The 20,099-nt window shown below is 47.5% G+C and overlaps 2 protein-coding genes across 10 annotated transcripts in view; both read left to right on the top strand.

Moving 5' to 3' along the window:
- The window catches only part of VSIG10 (V-set and immunoglobulin domain containing 10), a 50,203-nt gene extending 38,107 nt beyond the window's left edge, over positions 1-12,096 (top strand). For 7 of the 8 annotated variants that reach the window (XM_074007992.1, XM_074007996.1, XM_074007995.1 and 4 more), the window contains 5 exons: positions 1,659-1,952; positions 3,900-4,010; positions 4,302-4,317; positions 7,075-7,283; positions 9,004-12,096. In XM_074007992.1, coding sequence (XP_073864093.1) covers positions 1,659-1,952; positions 3,900-4,010; positions 4,302-4,317; positions 7,075-7,283; positions 9,004-9,059 — 686 coding nt within the window. In that variant the 3' untranslated portion in view covers positions 9,060-12,096. The remainder of the gene's footprint in view (positions 1-1,658; positions 1,953-3,899; positions 4,011-4,301; positions 4,318-7,074; positions 7,284-9,003) is intronic. The other variant, XR_012420725.1, reaches the window with a different exon arrangement.
- Positions 12,097-14,502: 2,406 nt separating this feature from the next.
- Positions 14,503-20,099, top strand: part of WSB2 (WD repeat and SOCS box containing 2) — a 28,985-nt gene continuing 23,388 nt past the window's right edge. For both annotated transcript variants that reach the window (XM_045366054.3, XM_045366053.3), the window contains exon 1: positions 14,503-14,652. Coding sequence is in view for 1 of the 2 variants with exons in the window: in XM_045366053.3 (XP_045221988.1) it covers positions 14,640-14,652 (13 nt within the window). In the remaining variant the exon portion in view is untranslated. The remainder of the gene's footprint in view (positions 14,653-20,099) is intronic.

The raw sequence follows: 20,099 nt of genomic DNA, 5'->3' as shown, positions 1-20,099 counted from the left end.
TTCTCTGTGCCTCAGTTTCCTTATCTGCAAAATGGGCATAATAACAGGGTTGCTGTGAGAGTGAATTGGGTTAATATGTGTAACAGTGCCTTGCCCACAGTAAATGCTTAGTTAATGTTAGGCTTATTATTATGTAAGACCAGGTGTGGTACAGAAATTTCTGGAGTTGGCCAGGTGCGGTGGCTTATGCCTGTAATCCCAGCACTTTGGGAGGCCAAGGTGGACAGATCATATGAGGTCAGGAGTTCGAGACCAGCCTGACCAACATGGTGAAACCCTGTTTCTACTAAAAGTACAAAAATTAGCTGGGCGTGGTGGTGGGCACCTGTAATCCCAGCTACTTGGGAGGCTGAGGCATGAGAATTGCTTGAATCTGGGAGGCGGAGGTTGCAGTGAGCCAAGATCATGCCACTGCACTCCAGCCTGGGCAACAGAGCAAGACCTTGTCTCAGAAAAAAAAAGAAAAAAGAAAAAATTTCTGGAGTTGCTTCATTAGGAAGGAAAGGTAGTGTTCCTCCCTTATCCATAAGGGATATGTTCCAAGATCCCCAGTGGATGCCTGAAACCATGGGTAGCACTGAACCCTATATGTACTATGCTTTTTCCTATACATAAATACTTATGATAAGGTTAATTTATACATTAGGCACAATAAGAGATTAACAATAGTAACTAATAATAAATAGACAAGTATAACAATATACGGTAATAAAAATTATGCGAATGTGATCTTTCTCTCAAAATATCTACTCAGCCTTCTTCTTGTGATGAAGAAAGGCTCATTCAGGATGGTGCAAGATTTCATCACACGACTCAGAACAGTGTGCAGTTTAAAACTTAGGAAATTGTGAATATTAAAAGTACCGCAAGAAAAGAAAAGATAAAAAGTTTATGAATTGGCCGGGCATGATGGCTCACACCTGTAATCCCAACACTTTGGGAGGCTGAGGCAGGTGTTTGAAATTAGCCTGGCCAATATGGTGAAACCCCATCTCTACTAAAAATACAAAAATTAGCCGGGCGTGGTAGCTCACGCCTGTAATCCCAGCTACTCGGGAGGCTGAGGCAGGAGAATCTCTTGAACTCAGGAGGCAGAGATTGCAGTGAGCCAAGATTGCGCCACCGCACTCCAGCCTGGGTGACAAAGTGAGACTCCATCTCAAAAAAAAAAAAAAAAAAAATTTATTTCTGGAATTTTCCATTTCATATTTTTGCACTGTAGTTGACCATGGTAACTGAAACCTCAGAAAGTAAAATCACGGATAAAGGGGACTGGGGCCGGATGCGGTGGCTCACGCCTATAATCCCAGCACTTTGGGAGAGGCTGAGATGGGCAGATCACCTGAGCTTGAGAGTTTGAGACCAGCCTGGGCAACATGGTGAAACCCTGTCTCTACTGAAAATACAAAAATTAGCCACGTGTGGTGGCACACGCCTGTAATCCCAGCTTGGGAGGCTGAGGCAGGAGAATTGCTTGAACCCGAGAGGGAGGCAGAGGTTTCAGTGAGCTAAGATTGTGCCACTGCCCTCCAGCCTGGGCAACAGAGCAAAAACTCCATCTCAAAAAAAAAAAAAGAAGACTACTGTATTTTTCTTGCAGATCTCAGTTCATGACTTGAATCTCTAACATTTGTCTTTCTTTACCTTCTGATCACCAGGGGGTCCCTCCCTTCTCTCTGAGCCCATGAAGACTTGCTTCGTTGGAGGCAATGTGACACTTACCTGTCAGGTGTCTGGGGCCTACCCCCCTGCCAAGATCCTGTGGCTGAGGAACCTTACCCAGCCTGAGGTGGTCATCCAGCCCAGCAGCCGCCATCTCATTACCCAGGATGGCCAGGACTCCACCCTCACCATCCACAACTGCTCCCAGGACCTGGATGAGGGCTACTACATCTGCCGGGCTGACAGCCCTGTAGGGGTGAGGGAGGTGGAAATCTGGCTGAGTGTGAAAGGTGAGTGGTGGAACTGAGCCTGAAGGAGGAGGGTTCAGAGCTTCAGAGCACCTAGCACCAGCATGGGGACAGCCTGGTGCCTCCCTGCACGTGGGTCACTGCCAACTGGGAGAAGGCATATCCGCTTGCTTATGACTTGACAAGGTGGCTGGAATACATTATTATCCAACCCCAAACTCACTAATATTTACATAGGTAGCAAAAATTACATACTATCTATACACACCAAAGAATAGATATCTAGTGTGTATCAGTTGTGAAGCATAACAGCAAAAGGAACACCTAAGAAACTGTCATCCCATTTAGGATATAGTACCAACATGCATTAGGTTACTGGTATGTCTCAGGGCCAGATTTGGAAACAACAATAGGACTGGGCGCGGTGGCTCACGCCTGTAATCCCAGCACTTTGGGAGGCCGAGGCGGGTGGATCAGTTGAGGCCAGGAGTTCGAGACCAGCCTGGCCAATATGGTGAAACCCCATTGCTAGTAAAAAAACAAAATTACTTGGGAGGCTGAGATAGGCAGATCACCTGAGGTTGGGAGTTGGAGACCATTAACTGGGCATGGTGGCAGGTGCCTATAATCCCAGTTACTCGGAAGGCTGAGGCAGAATCACTGGACTCTGGGAGGTGAAGGCTGCAGTGAGCCAAGATTGTGCCACTGTACTCCAGCTTGGGCGGCAGAGCAAGACTCCATCTCGAAAAGAAGAAAATAACAATAGAACTTTAAAAACAGGATGCCTGGTTAAATTTGAGTTTAGAAAAATAATTTTTTTTTTTTTTTTTTTAGTATAAGTGTGTTCCAGATATTTCATGGGACATACTTACACTGAAAAACTATTCATTGTTTATCTGAAATCCAAATTTCACTGGGCATACTGAATTTTACCTGGGAACCCTCCCTGTAGGCCTAGTCTCATCCTGGGCCCCTCTTGAAAGGTAACCATGGTCCTGAATTCTAATTTTTACTATAGATGTCTATTTTTATTTTATTTTTTATAGAGATGGGGTCTCTCCATGTTGACCAGGTTGGCCTTGAACTCCTGGGCTCAAGTGATCCTCCCATCTCAGCCTCCCAAAGTGTTGAGATTACAGGCATGAGCCACCACACCTGGCCTCTTTCTTTCTTCCCTTCCCTTCTCCCTTTCCCCTTTTCATCTCCCTTTTCCCTTTCCTGCCTTCCTTCTTTTCTTTCCTTGCCCTTCCCTTCCCACACCTTCCCTCCCCTTTCTTTCTTTTTCTGAGACGGAATTTCACTCTTGTTGCCCAGGCTGGAGTGCAATGGCGCAATCTTGGCTCACCACAACCCCCACCTACCGGGTTTATGCGATTCTCATGCCTCAGCCTCCCGAGGAGCTGGGATTACAGGCATGCACCACCACACTTGGCTAATTTTGTATTTTTAGTAGAGATGGGGTTTTACCATGTTGGTCAGGCTGGTCTCAAACTCCTGACTTCAGGTGATCCGCCCTCCTCAGCCTCCCAAAGTGCTGGGGTTACAGGCGTGAGCCACCATGCCCAGGCTCTAGTACCAATTCTTAAATAGTGCTTCCTTTGCTCAATACCCTGTCATATATCAAGTATATTTACGTGTGGACCTGTTCCTGGATTCTCTGTTCTGTTCCATTGATCACTCTGTTTATCATGGCATTGATAACTCTCACACTCTTACTTACCATGGCCTTATAAATAGTCTCATGTTTGGTAGACAGAGAGATTTTAACTTTCCATTGTTTTTTCACATTCCCTGCTCCATCTCATCCCCACAAACTCTCTGAGGTTGGGTGATAAAATATTTATCTGGCATTACAGACAGGTCATAAGCCGTACCCAAGGTCAGCAATCAAGATAAGACAAGAACTGGATCCACGCAGAGAAAGGAAGGTGGTGTTCTGATTGCACACATATCTGATGGAAGAATCAACGGTGTGATTTGTCTTTACAGAACCTGTAAATATCGGGGGGATTGTGGGAACCATTGTGAGTCTCCTTCTGCTGGGACTGGCCATTATCTCAGGGCTTCTGTTGTATTACAGCCCTGTGTTCTGCTGGAAAGGTAAGAGCTCCCTGGGTCCCTTAGCTTCTCTTCCAGGCTTTTGAAAATGTGCGGGTTGGGGAAGGATGGCCCCTGTCATGCGCCCACCTGAAGTTCTGTTCTCTGGGCTTCTTCGTTGGGTCGAGATGTACAGTAATAAGTCATCTAGGTACCATCCCGGGACACCCTATCACCTGTCACATTGAGTCAGTTTTCTTATTTGTTCCTCTAGTAAATGTTAGCCTGAATAAGAACCTGTGAGGTTGAAGTGGATGTTACTGGATATTAATGGTTTTTCCTTTCTCTCTTCAGTAGGAAACACTTTCAGGTGAGTGTTCCCTAGACTCAAACCCATTCCCACCATCTGTCTTCACTTCTGTTTTGTTCCCTTCCTTTCATAAGAACAATAATAGCAACTACCACTGAGGACCTACAATGTACTAGACACTGGTGTAGGGGTTTTATCAGGTATTCTTATAAACCCTTTCATCATCTCCTCACGGTGGTGGTGACGTCTCCATTTTCCAGATAAGGGGATGGAGGCTCAATGAAGTAATTTCTGCAAGCTCATTCTGGAAGAAAGCAGCAGTGCCTTCTTTCAGGTCCAGGTCTAATCAATTCCAAAGTCTGTGTTCTTTTACAACGCCAAACCTCAGGGCTGGACACATTGCAGGTCTGTCATTGAGACAGAAAGACAATGTGTACATTTTGAGCCAGTCATTCATGCATTTGTTTTATTTAATTTTCTAAAAAGAGCTAAAAGAAAGAATCAATCATGGTCTTAGAGTTTTTTGTTTTGTTTTGTTTGATTTTTGTTTTTTGAGACAGAATCTCGCTCTCTTGCTCAGGCTGGAGTGCGATGGCGCGATGTCGGCTCACCACAGTCCCTGCCTCCTGGGTTGAGGCCATTCTCCTGCCTCAGCCTTCCGAGTAGCTGGAATTACAGGTGCGCACCACCATGCCTGGCTAATTTTTGTATTTTTAGTAGAGACGGGGTTTCACCATGTTGGCCAGGCTAGTCTTGAACTCCTGGCCTCAAGTGATCTGCCCACCTCGGTCTCCCAAAGTGCTGGGATTACAGGCATGAGCCACTGCACCCAGCCAGTTTTACAGTGTTTTGGAAGACTACTATGAGCATGCCTAGAAACCCCTCCCAAAAGGAAACCCCAGTAGGGGCAAAGGAACCAAATGGAACTTGTATATTACATTTCCTAAGGAGATTCTGGGTGGGAGCAGAGTACTCTTCTCTATGATCCTATGGAAAAACAGTTCTTTACCTATTCATAACAACAGGATGTTATTGTTCTGGGACCATCTTTCGTAGCAAAACATTACCTTTACTGCCCTGTATTGGAGGGCCATTCTCTCAGTAAGTCTGTCATTCCCTGGGCTTGTTTCTCACCGGAGGCATCAGTGTGGTATAGGAGGAAAAGGCATTGAGACCATTGGACCTGGGTTCAAATGACAGCTGTGCCATTCCCAAGCCCTGTACCAATAGAAAATCCCTGACCCTCTCTGAGCCTTCGTCTCCTGATCTGTTTCACCAAGGGGTTTGTGAAGATTAAATGAGAATGTAACACAGCTCCTCGGGCAGGTGACTGACCTGTGACTTTCATTCTTTCTTCCTTAAGAAATGCATAGTCCAGGCTGGGTACAGTGGCTCATGCCTGTAATCCCAGCACTTTGGGAAGCCAAGGCGGGCAGATCACCTGAGGTCGGGAATTTGAGACTAGCCTGACCAACATGGAGAAACCCCGTTTCTACTAAAAATACAAAATTAGCCGGGCATGGTGGCACATGCCTGTAATCCCAGCTACTCAGGAGGCTGAGGCAGGAAAATCACTTGAACCCAGGGCGCGGAGGTTGTGGTGAGCCGACATCGCGCCACTGCACTCTAGCCTGGGCAGCAAGAGTGAAACTCCGTCTGAAAAAGAAAGTTTGTTTTGCCGGGTGCGGTGGCTCATGCCTGTAATCCCAGCACTTTGGGAGGCTGAGGTGGGTGGATCACCTGAGGTTGGGAGTTCGAGACCAGCCTGACCAACATGGAGAAACCCCATCTCTATTAAAAATACAAAAAAATCAGCCAGGTGTGGTGGCGCATGCCTGTAATCCCAGCTACTCGGGAGGTTGAAGCAGGAGAATTACTTGAACCTGGGAGGCGGAGGTTGCAGTGAGCTAAGATTGTGCCATTGCACTTCAGCCTGGGCAACAAGAACGAAACTCTGTCTCAAAAAAAGAAAAAAGAAGAAATGCACAGTCCAGGCCGGGCACAGTGGCTCATGCCCTATAATCCCAGCACTCTGGGAGGCCAAGGTGGGTGGATCACTTGAGGCCAGGCATTAGAGACCAGCCTAGCCAACATGCTGAAACCACGTCTCTACTAAAAATACAAAAATTAGCCAGATGTGGTGGCGCACGCCTTTGGTCTCAGCTACTTGGGTGGCAGAGGCAGGAGAATTGCTTGCACCCAGGAGGTGGAGGTTGCAGTGGGCCAATATCGTGCCACTGCACTCCAGCCTGGGCAACAGAGCAAGACTCCATCTTAAAAAAGAAAAAAAAAAAGAAAAGAAAAAGAAATGTATAGTCTGAAATGCAAAGTCTGGCTGGGTAGGCAGAGCTAGTGAGCTGACAGTAAATAAGCTACAGTGTGGACTCTAAATGCAATCATTAATTTAGGTCTTTAGCGGGAGAGAGAGGACTTTACCTGTGTCTTCCAAAATGAGGAGGGGGACAGATTTCGGTAAGTAGAGCAGAATGAGGGCATTTCAGAAAAGGAAAAACATTTGTCTACCAGCTGTAAGGGGACATGAAATGGTAGATGCCTGGGACATGGTCACCTGCCCGAGGAGCAAGGGAGTAATAAAACAAACCCAGCATGAGATACCATCATCTGAAGCAATTTGTGGCAGCATCTCTCTCTTTGGTTACCACACCATCATCTCATTACTTCACCAAGCTGAGTGCCTGAGGAATTTTCCATATTACTAATGGGGTCGCAAAAAATCTAGTGTTTCCTATTCAGTGAGGGCTGAAGTTGGGAAAAATAGGAAATCTTCTTGATTATTTTTTTCCCTTTGGAAATTAGGGGACAAAACATGGATGATGTCATGGTTTTGGTGGATTCAGAAGAGGAGGAGGAGGAGGAGGAAGATGCTGCAGTAGAGGAAGAGGAGGAAGCACATGAGAGAGAGGAGTTGCCAAAAGAAATACCTAAGCAAGACCACATTCACAGAGTGACCGCCTTGGTGAATGGGAACATAGAACAGATGGGAAATGGATTCCAGGATCTACAAGGTAAGCTCTTTTTCCTTAAACAAATAAACAGAAAACAAACAAAGGCATGTTGGCTCATGCCTATAATCCCAGCATTTTGGGAGGCCAAGGTGGGAAGATCACTTGAGCCCAGAAGTTCGAGACTAGCCTGGGCAACATAGTGACACTCTGTCTCTACAAAAAAAAAAAAAAAAAAAAAGAAAGAAAGAAAGAAAGAAAGAAAAATTAGCCAGGCATGGTAGTGTGCACTTGTGATCCCAGCTACTTGGGAGGCTGAGGCAGGAGGATCGCTTGAGTGTAGGAGGTCCAGGCTGCAGTGAGCTATGATCACGCCACTGCACTCCAGTCTGGGCAGCAGTGGGACACCTGTCTCAAAAAACAAACAAAAAAACAAAACAAAACAAAAAAGCCCACAAACCTCTGAACTGCAGTGAGCTTCTCAGCAGGAAATCTCTAAGGGGTGAGTTTGGTTTTTTAAAGGCTGGGGAAGATAGCTAAACTTTAGTCTAGAACCTGAGACTACTGTCAACTACCAACATGAAAATCAAATTGACACACTCTTATCAAGGTCCTGGTCTAGGGTAGGCACAATATTGGCATTGTGGGAGAATAGAAAAGAGAAACTGTTAGCGTCTTCATGCAGGGGCTTTACAAGACCAGTTCAGACCGGGTGCAGTGGCTCACGCCTATAATCCCAGCATTTTGGGAGGCTGAGGTAGGTGTATCATTTGAGGTCAGGAGTTTGAGACCAGCCTGGCCAACATGGTGAGACCCCCCCATCTCTACTAAAAATACAAAAATTAGCTGGGCATGGTAGGTGCATGTAATCCCAGCTACTTCGGAGGCCGAGGCAGGAGAATCACTTGAACCTGGGAAACGGAGGCTGCAGTGAGCCGAGATTGAGCCACTGCACTTCAGCCTGGGTGATAGAGTGAGACTCTGTCTCAAAACAAAACAAAACAAAAAAAAACCAGTTTAGGTGAACAAACTAAAACCCACAGGGGAAATGGAAACAGGAGCAAGACTGAACCAACACTTTGAGAGAGCAGTAGAAGAGCTGCTGCAGAAAGATATTTGATTAATTGCCTGATGGACAATATTTAAAAATTATAGGCGTGGTGGCTCATGCCTGTAATCCCAGCACTTTGGGAGGCCAGAGTGGGCGGATCACTGGAGCCCAGGAGTTTGAGAGCAGCCTCAGCAACATGGCAAAACCCGTCTCTACTAAGAGTACAAAAAATTAGCTGGGTATGGTGGCATGTACCTGTAGCCCCAGCTACTTGGGAGGCTGAGGTGGGAGAATCCCCTGAGCCTAGGAAGTTGAGGCTGCAGTGAGCTGAGATCGTGCCACTGAACCAAAAATTATAGGACCTCAGAGAAAGATAAGAGCCTGGAGGGGTGCACTGGTCAGGGGAAGCTTTATGGAAGAGGTGGACATGAAGCAAGGCTTTAGGACAGCTGAGTTGGAATAAGCAGAAAGGAGAGAGGGTGTTTCAGGTGAGGGCAGGGGCGTGAGCAGAGGACATGAAGGATGGCTGGTATCAAGCATGCCTAGAGGTTTTGAGTGTAGAAAACAGGTGAAAAGGGGAAAACACACCCTGCCCCACCTTCTTCTCCATGAGATCCCATTCTGTGACTCACCAGGAAAGGACTAGAAATCACTGAGATGATTGATGACTGATGGTTGAAATAGAATCACACTCTGATTACAAAGCATTGGGTTTATTTCCCCCCTGTGCAGATGACAGCAGTGAGGAGCAAAGTGACATTGTTCAAGAAGAAGATAGGCCAGTCTGAAGAAGAGGATGATCCATGGTTGTCTTGCTCTGAAAGCTTGGAAAGCTACACTGAAGATGAGCTCTTCATTCAGCTTTGACTCGACCTGCACCCCTGGCCGGGGCTTGCACTAGCAACATTTGGGTCTCAGCAAAAAACAAAACCAAGCGCACACATCTTTCCTTCCATTTATTGAAAAACGTTGGTTTGATTTGCTCTAAGTTTTCCCAATGATGTTTAAAAGCTTTGAGAAGTAAGGCTGCTTTGGTGTCTGAGGTGCCACTTCTGCTGTGAATCCTGGCTTTATCCAGGTTGATTTACTGTGATAGATGCTTATTTGGAGGGAGCAGAGGTCAGGGAAGCGCTGGGTCTTGATGCCTTTTGCCACTTTTTGTTTTTTTTTTTTTTTTGAGACCGAGTCTCCCTCTATTGCCCGGGCTGGAGTGCAATGGCATGATCTCGGCTCACCACAACCTCCACCTCCCGGATTCAACCGATTCTCCTGCCTCAGCCGTGCTACCATGCAAATATCAATTCCTTGGAACAGGTGAAGTTCCAGGTACCAATGCCAATCAGAGGAAGGCAGTTTGATTCAGGCTTTGGAGTTAGAAACACCTGAAGTCGAATCTGGGCTCTGTTGCTTCCTTCTTTCATGGGCTAGGGCACGATTCTTTACCTGTCTCTTGGCCTCAATTTCCTCACCTATGAAATAGATGAGGAAATTGCTCACTTAATTGTCTCGTTCGGAAAGCTTGGAAAGCTACATTGAAGATGAGCTCTTCATTCAGCTTTGACTCGACCTGTACCCCTGGTGGGTGCTTGCACTAGCAACATTTGGGTCTCAGCAAAAAAACCAAGCACACACATCTTTCCTTCCATTTATTGAAAAACATCTTTGTAAGATCCATTCATTGAAAAACGTAATCCATTTATTGAAAAACATCTTTGTAAGATCACCTGCTAAATATGAAAATCTGACTTGAATTTGTACTATTTAATATTGCGTATCTGCTCTAGTGGGCAGGACCTAGGGCTTAAAGGGGAACTTCCTTTCTCCAGTTCTAGGAACTGGGACTCTAAAATGAGAAGCTGGTTGTCTGAAGTAACCCTGCAGGTGTGGTTGGGGAAGGTCTGTTTTTTTGGATGAAGGAACTAAACTAAGCAAATCAGCACTGTCTTAACCATTATTTATTTACCTGGAGATAGAATTCTTTTAAAAAGAGTTAGGGAGCTGGTAATAGCAAGTGCCTTTCATTATAACCACATTTTGCAGAGCTTCATATTTATATACAAGCCTCCTAGGTGATACACTATTAGCTTGCAGACTTTCCTATGCTTCATTTCTCCTGTTGCTTTCGAAGAAGGCAGGAGACATGTTTAATAACGGAGTATCTGGTGATAAGAACTGCTTGGGCAAACCAGCTCATCTGGACTGTTTCTCGATCTTGGAAATGGGAAGAGGAAAACTTGTTTCCTTCCTGCTGCTTAAGGATATTCTGAGGGTACACTGATCAATAACACTAAATTTGGAATGAAAATACCATGTGATGAGTTTAGCCTGCTGATGCTTCCAGTAGATCCTTGTATAGTTTCAATATTTAAGTTTTCTGATTTCATATAAATTTCTTAAAGTCAAGGATCTTATAAAGGTGCAGTGGATGTTTGCTAAATATGAAAAACTTACTTGAATTTGCACTCTTTAATGTTGCGTATCTGCTCTAGTGGGCCGGACCTAGGGCTTAAAGGGGAACTTCCTTTCTCTAATTCTAGGAACTGGGACTCTAAAATGAGAAGCTGGTTGTCTGAAGTAACCCTGCAGGTGTGGTTGGGGAAGGCCTGTTTTCTTGGATGAAGGGACTAAACTAAGCAAATCACTAGAAGTATGCCCTGTCCCCTGCTCAGAACATTGGGGAGCTCAAGAGTGGGCTGCAATGTGCACCCCTCAGGAATAGCTGTGAATTGCAGTTCTACTGGCTTTTGGCTTTTTGTCTTTTGCTGCAAGGCACCCACGTACTTAACCATTCTCAACAGTGTAAATCAGTGTCATTTTAGAATGAGATACTCAGCTTGCTTCTAAAGTCACTGAATACTGAGTGAGTCTCTCCTTTAGAGTCTTCGGCAACCAAATTCCAGAATTGAAGAGTCTACTACTCAGAGGCAACAAGATTAAAAAAAGAAAACACAAAAACTGTTGAGGTGAAAAAAAAAAAACCCTCACTGGGAACACAGAGAATGTTTTGTAAGATCACTGGGATATTTTCCACAACTTCCTCTTCTCTTGCACACACATCTGTTGATAGGAAATATTTGAGGGTTTTTCCACTATCAAATGGGAGCTTCATGGTCCTGGTGCCAAACACTATAAACCTTTGACCAGCTGAGCTGTGACTGCCGTCACATATCTGAGTCCTGTGTGCACATTAATATCCTGGATCAGGTAGAATCCAGGTCTTCAAGTTTTAAGGATTTTTGAAGAATTCAGGCTTCTTTAAGACGATCCATGCCCAAATCCACAAGCTTGTTGACAGTGGATTACAGTTTGTGTGGCAAAGTCCGAGTTGTTACACTGTGCTTTAAAAAAAAAAATCTTATCTGCATGTATTGTTAACGTAGAGACTGTGAGATCTATTTATCAGGACCAGGAAGATAAACACTTCAGGTCCATTGCAACTGACTTTTTTCTTGTTTTTCTCAAAACCTGGTGGACCCCAGGAAGGGAGCCTCCACAATTCTGTGGCTTTGATATTGGCTCCAATTCTCACAAGCACATACAAGCCCCATAATTGCCGCAGGAAAACACAAGATGGAAAATTGCAATAACCCATGCACTGAGACTTAGAAAATCATCCTTACTAGGTAAAATGTATTATGATGCAATAAGGGCCAACTGATATTTCTCACGTTGGGACTGGCCAGGAACTGCTGCAAAGAAAAAAAAACAGCTCCTTCTCCATTATTTACATTTTAAGATGTGGTGGGGGGAGATTGGGAGAAATTAATTCTGAGGTTATCATATGCATTTTTTAAAAGATAATGGAATAAAGCTATTTTTAAGTAAGTGCTTTTGTGATCTTGATTGAGACCTGCTTAGTAAATTGAAAGACTTGGAAAAATGAACTTGACAAAATTTTTTTTTTACTAGCTTTTTAAAAATTGGTAACAATATTCTTCTCACCTCAGCCCCGCTTTTTTTTTTTTTTTCCTCAAGACAGAGTCTTGCTCTGTCGCCCAGGCTGGAGTGCAATGGCAAGATCTCAGCTCACTGCAACCTCCGCCTCCTGGGTTCAAGTGATTCTCCTGCCTCAGTCTCCCAAATAGCTGGGTTTACAGGCGCCAGCCACCATGCCCAGCTACTTTTTGTATTTTTAGTAGATTGGGTTTGGCCATATCAGCCAGGCTGGTCTCAAACTCCTGACCTCAGGTGTTCTGCCCGCCTAGGCCTCCCAAAGTGCTGGGATTACAGGCATAAGCCATCGTGCCCTGCGCCCTTACCCTTTTATTCTTTTCCATGATGTGTACATAAAAATGAGGCCTGTAAAGACTCCAGGAATCGAAGGAATTTGGAAGACAAAAAATGGAGACTCAGAAAATTAGAGAAGCGAAAAGTGGGAGGGGGGAGGCTGGACAATAAAACGGGGGTCCTCAGGAGGCAGGAAATTAGCGATTAAATGGGAGCAGAGGTGGAGGAGGCCGACACTGGTGCCAGAGATAAAAAGTGGAGACCCAGAGGAAGGGGTGTGCTGGTCCGTTTTTAAAATTAGGAAGCATAAAAAATACCCAGTGGAAAATGAAGGGTGAGAACGGGGCATGCTAAAGTTAAAATGGGCGGCGAGGAAGGGACAGGTAGCCAGCGGAAAACGGGGAGACTGAGAAATCGGCAGGTTAAAAAAAAAAAAACCGGCCAAGTGGGGTGAACAGGAGTGTAACCCAGGAGGCCAAAAGGGACACAAGAAGGAAGTACCCAGGGCTCATAAAACAGGGGCCTGGGTAAAAAAACCAAAACATTAAAACGGACAGACCATGGCGAAAAAGAACCCGGGAACCTCAGTTACCGCAGAAAACATAGGTTGCGTTAGAAAGCAAAGAAGTTTAAAATGGAACCACTGCGATCCGGAGCTCTGGGACCAGTGACCGGGAAATGGAGAGGGCACTTGGAGGGAAGTGAAGAAAGGCGGGGAGAAAGGAATGAGAAGCGCGAGAGTGACTTGAATGAAGCTGACACCAAGAACCGCGGGAAGAGCTTGGACCCAAAGCAGGAAAGGGAAGCGCTCGAGTCGGGGCTAAAGGGAGGCATTTTGAGGACAATGAGCTGAGCTCAGTAAGAAATCCCCAAGCCACTGACACTACTGGGGACCGCACAACTAAGAAATGGGGTCTTTCAGGCAGGAAAAGCCTCCATGATGACTCCTGCCCTGGCCCTGCAATGTTAGAAAGGGGGCGTCTGGCCCAAGCGAGCCATTTCTTGAGGCTATGCAGGTACACAGGGAGCAGCTTTCTCAGGGGGACGGGGACAGGAGAGGCTGTCGCAGTAGGTAGTTAAGGGGACAGTCTTCTTCCGAATCGCCCCTGCCCCGTTTTTTATCTCGTTCCCACCCCCACCCCGGTTTTCACCCTGCGCTCCTCTCCCCACTGCGCCGTTTTCTCCTCACTTCCCTCTCCCATTACCGGAGCCATTGAGCGGCCCCCCTTGTTTTACCCTAGCCTTGACCCTCGCCGCACCCCCCATTCTTATTCATGTCCTCCCCCAAGCCCCAGCACCCGGTTATTACACCTTCCTTCCACCCCCTCTCCCTCCGCATTTTCGCCTAAGCCCAGCTCTCCCCCAGGTTTCTTCTCGGCCCGTGTTCCCTCCACCCTATTTCTCCCGCCCCCATTTTTACCCGTTCCCCCCTCATCGGGCTTCGCATGGCTCCATTTTCACCTGCCCCTCCCCTCGACTTCGCTTCAGCCCCTTTGGTTCCCCTTCCCCCCACCGCCCTCAGTCCCCCTCTCTCCGTTTTCCCCGGATCGCCGCTTCCCCCGCTTGGTTTTTCCCTCAGCCTGGCTCTACCCACTCTCCAACACCCCCTTTTCCCCTGAGCCCGGCTTCCCCTACTCCGGTTTCTGTCGCTCCCCTTTCCCCGGTTTCCCTCAGCCCAGTTCCCCTCCCTCCCTTCCCCGGTTTTATCCGGCGCTGGTTCCCCTCAGGACCCCGCACAACCCCTGGGTTTTATCCCGTTCGCGCCCCACCCCGTTTCCGCTCACCTCCCCCCACCCCTGCCCCATTTTTATCTGGTTCGCGCGTCTTCCCCGCCCCCGTTTCCCCTCAGCAACCCCTGGGCTTTTATCCCGTCAGCGTACCGCCCCCCCGATTTTCCATCTTTTCCCTCAGCTGCCTCCCCACCGTTTTTATCCCGTCCGCACCCCCCCTCCGTTTCCCCAGCGCCCCGCCCCCGCGCGTCTCCGCCCGCGCCCACCGCCATGTGACGGGAAGCAGCTGATGGCCTCTCCGGGCGGCGGCGGCGGCCGGGCCAGGGCGGGCGGCGCGGGGGCGGCATGAGGGCCCGCGGCCCGGGGGGCTGAGGCGCCCGCCGCCTGCCGCGGGGGCCGCGCGCGTCCTCCATGGAGGCCGGAGGTGAGTGGGGCCCGGCGGCCAGTTCCCGCCCGGCGGGGCCGTGGCCCGTTCTCCCCGGGGAGGGGGAGGCGACCCCGGGGCTGGCTCGGCGGGGCGGGGCGGGGGCTGGACGCGGCGGGGGCGTCCGGCCTGGGAGGTCCGCGCGGGGCCGGCGGGGGTGCGCGCCCGGCGACCAGCTTTGTTTCACTTTCGTTGTCAGTGGCCGCCACCCCGGCTCCCGCTGGCGACGGGATCGGGAAGATCGGGCTTCTGCGGGAGGAGATCCCCCGACCGGGACGGGGGGGCTCCTGGGTGGGGAGCACCAAGCCCTAAAACGGAGATCCCGAAGGGGGTGGGTGCCTCTGGGTACCCAGGTGCCAGGGGACGCACTCGCATGTCTAGATGGGAGTCACCTCTGCCCCTCACAAGCTGTGTGATGGTGACAGTGGACGAACCACAGAACCACCGCCAGCCACCCATGTCTCAGTTTTGTATCTGCAAAATGGGATAATTCTAGTACCTGCCTCGGAGGGTGGTTGGAACCCGGTAAAAATGGTGTCTGGGTTCCCTGTTGAAACAATCTATTCCCAGCCTCTCCCACTGGAGATTAATTCAGTGGAGGTGGGGCGGGACTGGAGATGCTGATCCCTGGCGATATGTATGATCAGGCAAGTTTAGGATACACTGATGGGTGAGGACCTTGCCTCTATTCTTGTTATCTGTCATCCCCATCAGAAGACAGCGTGGAAGTCAGGATATTGGATATACCTCAAACCAGCTCAGATGAACATTTAAATCTCAGTGGGAAAGGTGTGTCTCTTATGCAAGGGGAAAAAACCTCAAGACGCATGCACGCCTCGGCCCTCTCCCCTCCAACGACCTTCCCTCGGAATCCCACCTGCATAGAAACTTGGGATAGATTTAGAATTGATTCCTGGAGTCCCAGCTCTTGAAGGACCCGAGTTTAAATGCAATTTCCTTAGGAGAAATTTTCAGAACGGGGTCAAGGCCCAGGGCTCAGAATTTGTTCCAGAACTTCATTGTAATCTTGCAGCCAAGTTCAAGCTTCATCCTGGTCTGGAGAATTCTGATTGCTGATGGCTTGTTATTGTGGGTGGGAAGGTTGAAATCTGGATATTCCCTGGGGTGGTGTTACTTTTTAATTTAGGAAATGACATTTCTTTGTTTGCTGAAGTCAGGCATTGAGTTAAAGGCAGCTCTCTCCCCTTCCCATCTAGATAAGGGCTTTCTTTTCAGTGAGTGTGTTACCCGGAGAATTCTTTTTTAAAGGGCCCCTACTGTTTGTGTAGATCCTATGTGAATCTTTTTATAGCTTCCGTTTCATTTCCATTGCCTCCTTACAGTTCAGTGTGAAAGCAATCTGTAGCTGGCCTCCCTTTTTAACAGAAATCTGTTTCCAGTTCTGGGATTTTCCTAAAGATTGACAACTTCGTTTTGAGGGTGTGGGCAGGGTTGTTGAGAGCTGCCAAGTTACTGTACAAAAAAGGCCAGAGTTTTAACTTCTTTTCAAATGGAATAAAGCCCATTGTAAAGGAAATACAATGGGCAACAGTTGAAATCTTCAGAGCAATGGTTAGAATTCATTTATTCATTCAACAAATATTTGTTGAGTGTCTACTATGTGCCAGGCACCCTCTAGGCTAGCCCTGACCAACAAAAGTTTAATGTGAGCTATGTATGTAATTTAAAATGTTCAAATAGTCACATTAAAAAAGAAAAAAGAACTAGGCGACAATTTAAAAACTCTTTCAATCCAACATGTCTAAAATATTAGCGCTACATGTAATCAAATAAATTGTAATGTTTTAGATTTTTTGTGTGTGCTAACTGTTCAAAATGTGTTGTGTATTTTATAGTTTCAGGCCATCTGAATTCTGACTTGCCACATTTCAAGTGGCTGGTAACTACATGTGATTTCCCTATTAGACGGTGTAGCCCAATAGCAGTGAACTGGCAAGTTTGGGTGCGCTGAGAAAGAGATAGACAATAAATATGTAAAAATGACAGGCAATCAAGAAAATATCAACCAAATGTGCTAGGGTGGCTCACGCCTGTGATCCCAGCACTTTCGGAGGCTGAGGTGGGCAGATCACTTGAGGTCAGGAGTTCAAGACTAGCCTCACTAACATAATGAAACCCCGTCTCTACTGAAAATACAAAATTAACTGGGCGTGGTGGTGCATGCCTATAATCCCAGCTACTCAGGAGGCTGAGGCAGGAGAATCGCTTGAACTAGAGAGTGGGAGGTTGCAGTGAGCCGAGATCGTGCCATTGTACTCCAGCCTGGGCAACAAGAGTGAAATTCCATCTCAAAAAAAAGAAAAAGGGCCGGGCGCGGTGGCTCAAGCCTGTAATCCCAGCACTTTGGGAGGCCGAGACGGGCGGATCACGAGGTCAGGAGATCGAGACCATCCTGGCTAACACAATGAAACCCCGTCTCCACTAAAAATACAAAAAAATTAGCCGGGCGTGGTGGCGGCGCCTGTAGTCCCAGCTACTCGGGAGGCTGAGGCAGGAGAATGGCGGGAACCCGGGAGGCGGAGCTTGCAGTGAGCCGAGATCGCGCCACTGCACTCCAGCCTGGGCGACAGAGCGGACTCCGCCTCAAAAAAAAAAAAAAAAAAAGAAAAAGAAAAAGAAAATATCTAAGTGATGGTTATAAAGAAAATAAAATGGTTAAAGGAAAGTGAATGGTGCCAGGCGCAGTGGCCCAGCAGTTTGGGAGGCCAACTTGGGTAGATCACTTGAGCCCAGGAGTTTGAGACCAGTCTAGGCAGCATGGCGAAATCCCATCTCTACAAAAAATACAGAACTAGGCCGGGCGCGGTGGCTCAAGCCTGTAATCCCAGCACTTTGGGAGGCCGAGACGGGCGGATCACGAGGTCAGGAGATCGAGACCATCCTGGCTAACACGGTGAAACCCCGTCTCTACTAAAAAATACAAAAAACTAGCCGGGCGCGGTGGCGGGCGCCTGTAGTCCCAACTACTCGGGAGGCTGAGGCAGGAGAATGGCGTGAACCCGGGAGGCGGAGCTTGCAGTGAGCTGAGATCCGGCCACTGCACTCCAGCCTGGGCGGCAGAGCGAGACTCCGTCTCAAAAAAAAAAAAAAAAAAAAAATACAGAACTATAGGCATGTAGAATGCGGCTGCAGTCCCAGCTGCTGGGGAGGCTGAGGTGGGAGGATCATCTGAGCCTGGGGAGGTCGAGGTTGCAGTGAGTCATGATCGCGCTACAGCATTCCAGCCTGGGCGACAGAGCAAGACCCTGTCTCAAAAAAAAAAAAGGAAAATGAATGGTCACTTTAGATGGTGAGGCCAGGATGGTCTCTTGAGAAGGTGACCTGAGGACTAATCCCTGAATGATAAGATGGAGCAACCGAGGAAAGCTTTTGAGGCCGGTGGAATATCTAATGTACATGTCCTGAGACAGGAAAAATCGCCTAGCTTCCTGCTGGCTGGGGTCATAGCTTTCATCTCTGTGTTAAGGCTAACTGCTTTGCCTAGAAGAGGCTTATAATATATACCTTTCCACTCAGCCTGATTGTCCAAACACATCCCATTGTTTAATTAGCAAACCCTGATCCAGGGCCAGGTGTGATGGCTCATGCCTGCAGGAGGATCGCTTGAGCTCAGGAGATCAAAACCGGCTTGGTGAACATAGCCAGACACCCATCTCTACTAAAAATTTAAGTTAAAAAAAAAAAAATTAGCTGAGTGTGGTGGTATGCCCCCGTAGCCCCAGATACACAGGAGGCTGAGGCCGGAGGGTGAACCTGGGTGGGAGGTTGAGGCTGCAGTGAGCTGTGATCAAGCCACTGCACCCCAGCCTGGGTTTCAGCATAAGACCTTGTCTCAAAAACAAAACAAAACAAATATATATGTATGATATACTTGAAATTTGCTAAAAGTGGATTTTAAGTGTTCTCACCACACAAAAATAAGTATGTGAGGTAATGCATATATGGTAATGAGCTTGAGCCATTCCACAATGTATACGTATATCAAAACATGTTATATGCCATAATATGTATGATTTTTATTTATCAATTTAAAAAAGAAGAGGCCAGATGCGGTGATTCACTCCTGTAATCCCAGCACTTTGGGAGGCCTAGGTGGGCAGATCACCTGAGGTCATGAGTTTGAGACCAGCCTGGCCAACATGGTGAAACCCCATCTCTACTAAAAATACAAAAATTAGCCAGGCGTGGTGGTGCATGCCTGTAATCCCAGCTACTCAGGAGGCTGAGGCAGAAGAATCACTTGAACCCAGGAGGCGGAGGTTGCAGTGAGCTGAGATCGCGCCACTGCACTCCTGCCTGGGCGGCAGAGTGAGACTCTGTCTCAAAATAAAAAAAAAAAAAAAAGGAGAAAACAAAGAAACCCTGATTCATAGGCCTTTTCACCAAGAAGGGTCTGCAAGTACCATACCAGATGAAGCTAGATCCCCCACCCCCAGCTGTGTTTTGTTTGTTTGTTTTGTTTTTAAGTTCTGCACTAATTAGGGCTTTCTCTCCCTGTAGCCAAGTTTAGTTTGGGCCCAGACTCCAAGAGACAGGAGTCACTGAGTTTGTTCTTCTTTTAGCTCCTGGATTCTTGAACCTGAAATAGCAAGAGATTAAATCCCTAAATCACAGAAATAGAGTGTGAATTCTAAGTAGGGCTTGTGTTTAAGAAGCATTTCATGTGAAGTGTTTGGCATAAGCATCATCAGAGTTTAAGGGGCTTTATTTATTTTTTATTTTTGGGGGACAGAGTCTTGCTCTCTCGCCCAGGCTAGAGTGCAGTGGTGCAATCTCTGCTCACTGCAACCTGTACCTCCTGTACCTCCTGGGTTCAAGTGATTTCTCCTGCCTCAGCCTCCCGAGTAGCTGGGACTAAGGCGCCCGCCACCATGCCCGGCTAACTTTTGTATTTTTAGTAGAGACGGGGTTTCACCATGTTGGCCAGGCTAGTCTCGAACTCTTGACCTCAAGTGATCCGCCTGCCTCGGCCTCCCAAAGTGTTGGGATTACAAGCATGAGCCACCATGCCCGGCCAGCTTTATATTACTTTTTTGTTTAAAGAGTTATACCATATGTATTTTTTAGACAAATATTTACTTACTGCCTGCCCTCCACCAGGAACTCTGCCAGCTCTGGGAATAAATATACAAGGTTCCTGCTCCCTGGAATTGATGTCCTAGTAGAGGGGAGACAGATGGCAATCAAATGGTGATAGGGCTGTAAAGAAAATAAAGTGAGGGGTTGTGAAGGAGGTTGACAGGGGTCAGAAGACTCTCTAAGCAGTTGTCATTTGAGCCAGACCTGAATAAGAATAGATGCCAGCCGAGGAGAGGCATTCCAGATGAAGGGAATGGTTGGTGCAAAGGCCTAGGGTCAGAACTAATTGAGCATTGGCAGAGGGTAGAGAGAAGGGCAATGTGTTGGAGCCAGGGGCAGGGAGAGAA

The sequence above is a fragment of the Macaca fascicularis genome, chromosome 11 (assembly GCF_037993035.2).
Source record: "Macaca fascicularis isolate 582-1 chromosome 11, T2T-MFA8v1.1".
In the NCBI taxonomy this organism is placed as follows: Eukaryota; Metazoa; Chordata; class Mammalia; order Primates; family Cercopithecidae; genus Macaca; species Macaca fascicularis.
The sequence above is the reverse complement of the archived record's forward strand: the minus strand, read 5'-3'. Positions and strand labels throughout refer to the sequence as shown.